Source organism: Stegastes partitus, unplaced genomic scaffold (assembly GCF_000690725.1).
Source record: "Stegastes partitus isolate 25-593 unplaced genomic scaffold, Stegastes_partitus-1.0.2 Scaffold75, whole genome shotgun sequence".
In the NCBI taxonomy this organism is placed as follows: domain Eukaryota; kingdom Metazoa; phylum Chordata; class Actinopteri; family Pomacentridae; genus Stegastes; species Stegastes partitus.
This window is the reverse complement of record NW_007577806.1, coordinates 181174-193281: the sequence shown is the minus strand read 5'-3', so window position 1 is coordinate 193281 and position 12108 is coordinate 181174. Positions and strand designations below refer to the sequence as shown.

General features: G+C 40.3%; 1 protein-coding gene across 1 annotated transcript in view; it reads left to right on the top strand.

Moving 5' to 3' along the window:
• Positions 1-10564, top strand: part of slc1a4 (solute carrier family 1 member 4) — an 18370-nt gene extending 7806 nt beyond the window's left edge. The window contains exons 3-8 of the mRNA XM_008276499.1: positions 1189-1254; positions 4707-4873; positions 5001-5234; positions 6176-6370; positions 6460-6594; positions 7138-10564. Coding sequence (XP_008274721.1) covers positions 1189-1254; positions 4707-4873; positions 5001-5234; positions 6176-6370; positions 6460-6594; positions 7138-7369 — 1029 coding nt within the window. The 3' untranslated portion in view covers positions 7370-10564. The remainder of the gene's footprint in view (positions 1-1188; positions 1255-4706; positions 4874-5000; positions 5235-6175; positions 6371-6459; positions 6595-7137) is intronic.
• Positions 10565-12108: the final 1544 nt, after the last annotated feature.

Sequence of the window (12108 nt, the reverse complement as noted above, 5' to 3'; positions counted from 1 at the left end):
TATAGATAATGGATGGATGGATGGTTGGTGTGTCACATGTAAATTGGAGATTTTAGGAAAACTGATGTCACTGCTCAGTTTTCACATGTCCATTGTTGCTTTGTGCAGTGAGAACACACACAAAACAACTTCAACAGTTGTGGAGGGTATACTGGTGTCTTTACATTTGGTTTGCACTCGTAGTAGGAAGTTCACAGCTTGGCATTGCTGCACCAGCATGCTGAAGCTACAGGGTCTGCTAAGGCTGATAAATAAACACACTGTCTTTGTTATTTAATATGTGGAAAACAGATTTAGAAAAATGACAGTTTGTGGTTTTATAAAAAGTGTGCTTTAGATTTTTGTCAGCAACCAACAGCCGAGTGCAGTGACTAACCATAGTTGTGCCAAACAACCAGCAGAACCGCTGCACAGTGGTGCTGAGTGTGAAGGAGTAAAACCGTGTAATTCTCCTTAAACCACAAATTCTCATACTTACATTTCAAGCTTCAAATCTTCCTTCTGGTGTTTATGCTAAGCTAAATGTTCCAACTCTGTGCTCAACACTCAGGCATGACTTTAATGATGATTGTCTCATGTGGCAAAAGAAGTCAATGATTGTGTTCAATATATTACCCATTTCCTCTAATATCTTCCGATGACACAGGCATTCCAATTTTGGTATCTTTAGTCACATTTAGGATAAGATCCTCACATGCAACAGAAAGAAACTGTTCTATACTATTCCAACATGCCCAGTCCTCTGTCAGTAAAAGTTTGTTGGTCCTGGTTTAGCTCAGTTTATCTCCCTTGTACACAGTTTGGCTTCCCGTCAACAAGCCACTGCTGCACTTATCACTATGCTGGACTGACTTCTCCTTTTGGTTCCAAGTAAAACGAGAAAATAATAGCTTCATGTATCATCATGTCTCTGACCACTGCTGGTGCGAGCTGTATACGTACATGAGCAGTGGATGACACAAACCTGGATAATGTGTTTACATGTCAAATCCCTCATGTTGTGGCACTGTTATGCATGTAAATACTTCCAGTTTAAATTACTGTGGGTTGAAATTGAACAAATTAGGATACAGCCCACACATTTTTCAATGTTTGCATGTTGACACTGTAGCCACTATTTCAGTAGTAGAATGGACTAAACAAAGCTGAATGAGTAAATGAAACATATCTCTTTGCTTTGTTTTACAGTATGCCACTGACTACAAGATGGTCGCTGTTGGAAACGACACCAATGGGACCATCCTCTACCAAAAGGTAAGAACAGGAAGCATCCCATGCATGCAATCATGCACTGTGTTTACGTAAGTCAAACAGTTATCTCTGTTAAGTTAAATACAGGAGGTGAAGCTGCTGTCCATCCCTGGAGCACATGTTTGCTCTGTGTGCTTTGTGTGTGTGTGTGAGTCACCCATGGGTGCAAACTCACTGAATAAGCACTACTGGTGAGACTAATGGAAGACTTGATTTCGGGACAATGGGTTCAAGGTTGATGGGGAAATGCTGATATTTCAAGAAGAGTAAACTTGGTCATGTGAGCTGCTCAAACAGGATTTATAAATTCACTGTTACTAGTAGCAGGTCATGTGTAAGTACTGATGCTAGTCCTGCTGCTCCTGTAGACAAGTGCAAACATATGAAGGGCCTCGTATGTTGTCTGCACAGTTCAAACACACTTTTGTTTGCATTCAACATTTATTACTAAAAAGCATATTAGACGTGTTCAATACAGTTATCTTAATACTCACGTCAATACTCACGTCATATGTGCACCTGAGAAACATCCCAGGTGCTGTAATTATTCCTCCTCTGTATACTTTCCATTTAAGAGTCCTGTCACAGTGTGATTATAACTTTAAAAATGGGATATTAAATCCACAGGCAACTTCTGTGCAAAAATTCCAAAAATCAAAGCTTATGTGAAGCCTCAGCAGTCCGAGTTAGTGAAATCAAATAGGTGACTTCATCAAGGCAGCGATTCCATGCAGCACTATCCACTGCCATGCAAAACAGAATTTTATTTTCAGACTATAACCTACTGTTGCCTAGTGTAACTTTGTAAGATACCCACTGAAAATCCTGTTCAGGGGTTTAGACATGTGCTGCGCTTCTTGAAATGCAACAACAAATAGCTTCACAACGACTTCTTCCATTATTTTACGTGTTACCGTCCATATGGATGTTTTGATTATCCAGTGTTGTGAGTTTGTGGTGTTTTAGTATTTTGGGGGGGATTCAAAGCTGGAACATGATAGAAATAGAATCAGATGTTTGTTAAAGTGTTAATAGGCTCCAAATGAACTGCAGTGTGGATTGTTGGAGGACATCATTACAAACCTCTCTGCTGCTGGGTTTGTAGGACTTTGATTGCCCACATGTCATTTAAACTTTTTATTGTTGGTAGACAGATACCAACGTTTGCTTTCAGATGTGTTAGAACAACTTTTGAAGCATACTGAAGCCTTTAGAAAACCTGTGTTTTCAGAAATGTTGGGGTCTGACTGGGCATTGGTTGCAGGGGAACGCTTGCTCCAACATTCAATCTGTTCCGTCCTGTAGGGAGATCTCAACCCAGTAACTGTTCCAAAACATGAATATTAGAGTTGGAGTTATGGTGGGGTTTAACAGGAAGTGACACTGGTCTGTAGTTCAGCAAATGAGGTCAGGCTTTCAGCCAAAACTTGCCAGCTTTGAAAAAAATACAGTTGCTTTTGTGTGCTGTGATGAGTGAGTCAGAGTGTTGGGCACAGGAATACAGGTCATACTGACCCACCAGATATCCATTGAGCCTAATACATAATAAACAATGTGTCAGTTTATCACACGAACAAGCAGCAGGTTTCTGCATTACTGCTGGGCCTCTTCCGTGTCGTGATGTTGCATCCTAGACAAGTGTATGATGAATTGGTTAGTTTGTCAGCAGGAGAGGCAGAAGTTCGGAAGCAGAGTAACAGATGGTTGATGGCACACAGGCTGTTGAACAAAAAGCATTTAGCATCGTAGCACAAAAGGCTTTTTAGGCTTTTACCACAGCAGGATCCTGTTAGCTCGTCCAAGACACTGCGCTCAGATGGTTGCTATACTGAAGAATCTTTTAAGAATGCATAAAATGCACAGATGCTTAAAAACTTTTATGACACAAAAAAGTCAGAGGCTTCAATAAATGCATGATTGTGTGTTTTGTTGTTAAAAAATTTGAGCAATCTTTTAAATCCTGCTACTTTGCCCCAGTGGCCACAGCTTGGCCCCATTGACCCAGTATGGGGGAACAGTTTGGGGATCTGAATTTGGCATCTGTCCATGGTATTTGTCTATCATGGGTCATGGTGGAAAGTCCCTCCAGTGCCAGGGGATGAAGCTGGTGGAGCTGTGGGAGAGCTCAGCACAATGGGAAGGGATTGAGCTCAGGATTTGTCCTTGTCCTTATTCGTTATCCATCATCCAGTTCACTGAATCCTTCAACTCCACAGACCTACGCACCCACACACGCACACTCTGGAGTAAGAGGTGTCGTATAAACTACCGCGGACTGTATCAGCTCTATTGTTCAACAAGCTTACCTTTCCAGAATGACAGGGTACACATACGTCAAAGTTGACAGTGTGTGACCATCAGTGAGCAACTGCTGTTGTGTGAAAGGGTTTCGTGACCTAAGAAAACCTGTCCTGTTTAAAGTCCCTCTCTGGTTATCGATTAAACTGTATCTGTGCATTGAAGTTACATATTTGAAAGCTGTTGTTTTTTTTTCCTTTAGAAATGACCTTTCATTAAAGGAAATCCAAAGGAATCTAGAGACTGTTTCACTTTTGTCTCTCTACCACATATTGAGAACAACATTTTGGGCTGGAAAATAACAATATGTGGTACAGATGTTCATGCTTCTTTGTAGGTCTCCTCTAACTACTTTAGTGACTTTTTCTCTAGTGCTACCATCAGGTCCAAAATAGGTTATGACCAAATACTTTCCAAACTCATGACATTTCCATCAACTGTACTGCCATGAAAGACAAATGTTCACATGTTAAAACACTAAACTACAATACTAAACCTGCTAAACATCAGCATCCTAACATTTGTATTTTGAGCACAGGTGGCTTTTTACTGCAGGAACTGTAGCAGGTGCAAGGTGGTGCAAACATTGACATAACTGCCCCTCTACATTGGCCCTTTCAGCCATTCTTTTTCCATTGCAATGTAGGATCTGACAGCTCCGTTAACTTCAAGGATGCCAACACAATGAGATATAGTAGTTACTGGCTGTAACTCCACTTCTACGAGCACATTGTTACTAGAACAAAGTAGGGTTTGTTATATAAAACACAGGATTTTATTAATCCTGAAGGAAATTCTTGCCTTATTTGAGGCATATAAGTGTTTCAGGGCTGCTCATAAGTGCCTATCCTGGAATAGGTACCTTTTGTCCCTGGAAAACAGACTGTAAAGAAGTTCTACAGAAGTGGGTCTTGCAATCAGGCCATGCACAAAGGTTCAGGCTCGTCTAAAACTGCTTGCAAGTTCCAAAATACAGTCTTGCCGAAGTAGATGTCAAGGTGAAATTGTCAAAGCTTCTGTACGACTGGAGCCTCTATCTTGTTTTGTTGGTTTCTCCATTTTTATTTGAAGTAATGGGAAGTTTTTGACATCCCTCCCTCCCACAGTCTTGTCACCACGTTCAGTCTCTCACAGTGTGGCTCTACTGGGTGTTTTAGGTCCCTATTGGCACTGACACGGATGGCATGAACATTCTTGGTCTGGTGTTATTTGCCATGGTGTTTGGTGTGGCGCTGAGAAAGCTGGGAGAAGAAGGAGAGGAACTCATTCGTTTCTTCAACGCTTTCAACGAGGCCACGATGGTGCTGGTGTCGTGGATCATGTGGTGAGTGGAGCTGGATGTGTTTAAAGGCTCGTAGTAAAGTTATGTACTTGGATTTAAAGTGTTGTTTTAAACTGCTGTCCTTCTGCTTTTTCTTTCCTTTTCATTGCGTACCTCTTGTGTCTCTCAGGTATGTTCCCTTTGGCATCATGTTCTTGGTGGGCAGTAAGATTGTGGAGATGGACGATGTGGTTCTCCTGGTCACCAGTCTGGGAAAATATATCTTTGCCTCGATCCTGGGCCACATCATCCACGGAGGCATCGTCCTGCCTCTCATCTACTTCGGCTTCACACGCAAGAACCCCTTCAGTTTCCTGTCAGGCCTCATCACACCCTTCACCACAGCCTTCGCCACCTGCTCCAGGTATATGAGTGCTGTCACGTCACAGGTCTCTGATGAGCTGTTGACAGCAGTCTGACCTTCACGGATAGAAATCTGTGCCAATTTTGAGTTACATACACTGCTCAAAAATTTAAGGGAACACTTCATTCTTACGCCATTTTGTAAACTACACAGTGTATATTAATGGTTGGGCAGTGGAGAACAAAATGATTAACCCACTGAGGGGGGATCAACAGTCACTTAAGCTTCCTAACTAGACAGATCGATATCCCAGAAGTGTAGTTGAATTGATGTTGTACTGTGATAATTTTTTTGAGCGGTATAGATTAAACTCTTAGACCCTGAATTAAAAAAATAAGTTGTCAGATGGCAGTTACACTGTACAGTAGTAGCAGCAGTGCACACAGTTTAGTTTGCATTTACTCTTGACACCCTGACCTTTCCTCTTGCTCCACTATCTGCTCACTTTGCACAAATAAAAGACCAAATTGTGGCACATTGCCATTAAACTTACTTTTATCCTGTGCCACACTCGGACAAAATGTTATCTTTGCCTGCAGGGTATCGTATAATCTAATATTGCCATAAACGTTGTTGAGCACATTTATAAGGGATATAAACTCTGTACAGTAATCTTTGCTGTTGCAATATCCTCAAGACAAACTTTTGTAGCCTTAAAACTGGTAATGTGTTAGCAGAACAGCCAAAGAGCAGGTTACATAATAGGATTTAAGTAAAGCTATTGTCCACCCACATGGGTACTCCAACTTTTTATATTTCCTTCATATGATAAATGTTGTGTCAAGTAGTCCTAACATCTTGAGTGATGTTTACATTTACACTGCATGCATCCTAGAACCTTGCAGTAATTTCTTTATCCAGGTAAGACAATATGGACATCCGAAGGGTCTTTTACATTTTGAAAGTGTCAAATATGAAGCCGGCACTGTTTCTCTCACCAGTTCAGCAACTCTACCCTCCATGATAAAGTGTGTGGAGGAGAACAACGGAGTAGACAAACGCATCAGCCGCTTCATCCTGCCCATCGGGGCCACGGTGAACATGGATGGAGCCGCAATTTTCCAGTGCATCGCCGCCGTTTTCATCGCTCAGCTCAACAATGCCGAGCTGAATGCAGGACAAATCTTTACCATTCTGTGAGTTAAGTTTTACTCGGTGATAATAACAGAAATGTCATTTTTCATCCATTAATCTGGTTAACTAATTATATTATTATTATTTCTAGGGTGACAGCTACAGCCTCCAGTGTCGGTGCAGCGGGTATCCCGGCCGGTGGCATCATCACCATCGCCATCATCCTGGAGGCCATCGGCCTGCCGACCAACGACTTGTCACTCATGTTGGCTGTTGACTGGATTGTGTGAGTAAAGCTTGTGAAGACTCTCAAATGAAAAAAACAAACACATCTACATCTGATCTGAGCTTATTAGAACAAGCAAAACTAGGCCATGGCTTCCTGGAGCTGTAGGCCTACAAAGAGAAAGAAATGGTAATGTTCTGCAGTGTCAGAGCAAACTCTCATACACAGCAGCAAGTTAAACATAAACATGTGGGAATTCTTCACATCTGAAAGAGCAGTCCTACTGCATGAGTCAGGGCCCACATGCTGGAAAGGTCTGACTTCCAAAACTCAATCCAGAGCTTCTCGTGTTCCTGAGTTTTGTTGAAGACAAAACATAAGGCTGTGATTTGCAAGAATTATGAGGACATTGAGTTCTTTAAGTCATATATATAATATCAGGCCCACTAATAGTTGTAGCTAGGGAACAAGAAAGGTGATCCATGGTAGAGGCTGTTGACCTCAAATGATGACACATGTAAGATGGTAAGTCTTTCAGTCAGCACTAATTGTAGCCATGAAACATAAACCATGTTCGCTAAAAGTAAACCTTGTCACGTACAGGGATCGTACCACCACGGTTGTGAACGTGGAGGGCGACGCTCTGGGTGCGGGAATCCTCCACCACATCAACCAGCAGGAGATGAAGAAGCAGCAGCAGCAGCAGGGGGAGCTGGCGGAGGTCCGGGTGGAGGCGGTGGCCAACGCCCAGGCAGAGGAGGAGACATCGCCGCTGGTCACGCACCAAACCAAAGCCTCGGGGGCCACGCCAGAAGCCATTGAGTCTGTCCTGTGAACTTAGCAAGACTTTCTTGCTTCCTGACCTTTTGACCTTCAACATCTCTGACATTGCTGCTGACTGGGCACCATTCTGTCTTGGTGTCCATTTAAAAAAACAAACAAAAAAAAACAAAGTCACTGATGATTTCACTTGTGAGGACAACAAAATACCATAGGTACAGTCTGTCTACAGCAGGGACAGTCCACAGTGGACCTGGTGCTGCTGTTGTTTTCAATTATGTTTCCATCAAAGTAATCTCAAACTCAAATTAAGATTTAATGAATTTCAGAATTTCATATTGAACACATTTCCTCGATCATTTAAGTCACTTTTTTGGTATTTTTGAAAAATTTCATTGAAGGATTTTGCCATAAACAATGATGGAAACATACTAAAACAGACCTAAAACATTCCCATAAATATTGGAATTCTGTTTGTCTCATGTGCTGTATGAGACACTCACGGCTATAAGTTTGTGTATAAGAGCATCATCATGTGCATTTCTTTGTTTTTATCTTCAGACAGCAAATATCACGACCAACATAACTAGAGAACACTAACAACTTGCCAAACTATTGTCTAACAAAAAGCTCGACAGTGTCTGTCGTAACCTAATGACACATCGGATCGCTTCATGTCAGCTAGTGGAAATGTTTGTGTTTGCATTTTACTTACTCAGTCTGTTTGCTGTTCCGTCTTTGCAAATCTGGATGGAAACAACAAACTATTTTTTGCAAAGTCACCTTAGATTGACGAGGGAACTGTTTGCCGTAATCCAGAGAGCTGTTTATGAGTTATGTGAGGACTCGTGTTTGCTGACTGTCCACAGACAATGTCAAACATTAACTCTTCAAATAACAGTAAGTGTTTGGCCTATTTTTTTGGACAGGACCCATGCAACTTATTAGTGACACATTTGCCTAATGTGGTAAAGCAATTTGAACATTGCACCCTAAGTATTAACACTACGGACACAACTTATACCCTCCTAACTAATCCTGTTTATCCCCAAGTAAACAGATCGTTGGGTTATTTACATAACCGTGGGTCTCTAAATCACCAACACCATGGAAAAAATTAGCCAACTACAAACATGTATGATGTTAGCTCCCTGTTTTCCAGCTGTTTCCCAACATATTCAGTGTTAATAATTAAATTTTGTAATGACAGCAGCCTATTGTTGATTCACAACTCAGCTGAACACCCGCCGTCTCAGTTAGCTCAAAGTCGCATTTATGCATCAGCTCATTTTGAATTGGGAGCTAATTTGTATGCTTTGGCGTCTTTCTTAGCGTTTTGTTACAAAAATACTTTTAAAAAAATCAATTAATGCTTGTATTTATTGGTTAAAATACTTATTGCTGTTGTGAAGTCTGTCTGAAAGTAGCTCGTTGGGTTTGGGTTTTGCTTGCTAGCTAATAAAGCAACGCTAACACGATGTGTGCGTAGCTAATGTTCATGTCAGGTGTTTAGACAAAAGTCATGGCTAGCTAATTTGATATGTCAGATAAACAGCAATTGTAACAAACTAACCAGATGTAATAAGGTGTACAAATATTCATATATCATAAAAAGGTGATCTCCTAGCCAAAAAAAAAACGACACAAAATTAGAAGCCATAGGAGCTGCTAAAGAGCAACCCTATATTGTTGAAGACCTCCAACATGGCCGACTTTTGGACACATTTAGGACGTGTAATGACAGTTAATTGAACATTAGTTTGCAAGTACTGTATACAGTTGCTTGACATCATGAAAACACTCCAGTTACCCTTTTATCAGAGAACCTATATTTGACTTACAGAGGTCAGTAAGTGAGGTCAGTTGTTCACAGTTTGTTTGTTTGAGAAATCACAGCAAATCCATAAGAAATACATAAAAAAAAAAAATCAAATGTTTACACTCAAATACTGGACCAAAATGCACGATGAGTTCACATCATACTGAATGTCATTGTTTTGTGAATGCATCCTATGATTTCTCTGTGATTTTTCTCATTGGTGTCAGTGAAAGTTAGATAAAATTTGTTAATCTTTGTACTTTAATACTTTGTGAGACTATAGAGGTGACAGTTCAGCGCATCTGAAGCTCTGTGACATCATCCGAACCTTGTTTGTCTCACTTATCGGTTAACTTTGAACGCAGAAAGGAACTCGCTGACTCACACTGAGAGCATATTTTTATTCAGTCAGTGTGATCAATGATTGTCTGTGATTGTGAGATCATATTAAAGGGAAGATGGATCGTTGCCATAATCACAACTCATTTTTAAAAGACTTTTTTAAAGTGTGGATAGTGCTCCAAATTACTACATGGTGCTTTTCCTTGATCTAGGAAACAAAACACTTTGTGAGCACCTACCATAGCTGATGTCCACACAGTGTGGCGTGTGCTTGGATATGAAGGACGCTGTGCCAAATCAGACTGACAGGACGAGCCTGTGCTGCTCTCTAGTGGCATTAATGTGAAATTACTAAACTGAGCGTAATCGCTTTTTCCTCCTTGTGTCCGTCTGGACCACCTGGTATATCCGTAGTTATATTTCCTATTTATTTGATCTGTTATTTAACATTCATAGGAAGCAGCAGGTGATGAGGCTGCTTTGTCTTGTGATATTATTCTGTGTTTTGAAGTGAAGACCACTAAGCAGTGAGGGATCTTTGAGAGCTCATTCATGTCTCACCATGATGTGGTGGTGCAGCTTTGTGAGGAATCTGTCTGCTTTAATGAAGTAGTTTGTTTAACAGTTTCTTACTCGTCATTAAACATTTCACAGGTGACTTTTCTAAGCTAACAACTGCTCTGGTAACTTCAAGTTTATGACTAGGTTTGTTTAATATATCTGGTACAATCACATGGGATTACATGTAATGTGGTACATGTACTATACACACACACAGACACAGACACATATATATATATTTGATATTAATTTATTGTAATTCGTTTCACTTTTGTATTATTTGTACTTTCTCCTTTTAACACTTTCCTGCAGATTTTTTTATTACACTACACTTTTTAAAATGAATCCTCCTGCCAGTGTTCCTGATAACCTGATATTAGACGTACTTTAATTTTGGGTGTTGTTTTTTTTGTTTGTTTCTTAGAAAAGCTGCTACCTGCTTGTGTCATGTCAACGTCTAACACTGTCTCTTTGCTGTTGGTCCTGCTGTCTGTCAACAATAAAGCTGAATTTTTCATGCAACCCAAATGAGAAGACTACTGCTTCTAATGCTTTATTGTCTGTAGATGTTGTTAGTCAGGAGGTCTGTGTGAACTCAGGCTTTTTAAAACATTTTTTAAAATCTGATTACACCTGAAAGAGAAAGGGGCAGCTCTGTCTGCCTTAGAGGAGTGAAAAAAAAATCCTGCAAGCTGAGGCTCCGCTGACGTTTGCAGAGGCAGACCTATTACACAGAAATATATGAAGCTATTTTACGGGGTAACCTTTTTTATTTTTTTTTACTTTCTGGTCTTCACCTCACAGACATCCAACTATGTAATGCAGGCATTTCACTGATGGTTGTTTTTACTACTACGACTATTATTAATCATCATAATTAGAACCATCAGCTTTATAGTAGAAACAGAGCTATTAAAAACAGAATTTAATAGATTTTTATTGTCTGCTAATATAATGAGATTTATGAATAAAAGTGTAAAGTAAGACTTTTACAGTGTGGATCAAATTAAAATATGAGTAGATAAGAGAGAATAAGGTCTCACAGCTGCTAAATTCTTAGTAGCAGCAACAAGATTGCAGATAGTTTATTGGGTTATGATTTTATGACTGCAGAAGGCCAACAGGTCCTTTATATTGAAGTCCCACTGTGGTCGTATACAAAACACTGAAGAACTCATCAACATGAAATATTTAGTTGGGTTTTCCAAGACAATAATCCCTTTCTGCCTTGAAATTGCTCAGATGTAAGTCTACACGATTGTCTCCTTTAGAATATGTGGATCTATGAAGTCCCTGTCTCTCGTTCCACCTACAGTTCTGCTGCTCACTGCAGCTCGAGCTGCCTGCTCACCTCCAGCTCTGCTCAAACTCTGCAGAGCTACTCTGCACTTCACATAGACAAGTTGAAACACTAGAGTAATTCAGGCATACATGTTCACAGCATAGAGAGTGCAAACTACCACCACCATGCTAAGGTTACAGAACAGATGATGATAAACGTTGGATGGTAAAATTAACAATCTTGGAATGACAAAATGATTCATCTAAAACGGCAAAAGGTGATCAAACCTTTTTTTGTTAAAAAAAAACAAAAAAAAAACACATTTCATATGAGCTGATGAAACTAAGATCCTTTACAGACACTGACCCACAACTACAGGCGGTGTGTGTTTGTGTGCACAGACACACACACACACACACACACACACACACACACACACACACACACACACACACACACACACACATACAAAGCATACAAACAGAGCCATAAATATACACACAGATGTACAACTCCCACGGTGCATTTGTGATACAAAATGCTGGAAATTCTCAGTGTAAATTTAGATTTGTTCGCTGGCCATGTGATAATGAATACAAATCATTTGAACAAGAAATAAAGTCAGCAGAAATATCTTCCAGTATTGCAGTTATACTGGCTCGATGTGTAGGAAATTAACCATTTTAACAGAAGCAGATACAGTAGACAGCAGTGAGAACAGTCCTGTGCAATGTCACCTAAACGTCAAATGATTCTAACTGTGTTGTCGAAACAGTAACTAAATGACTTC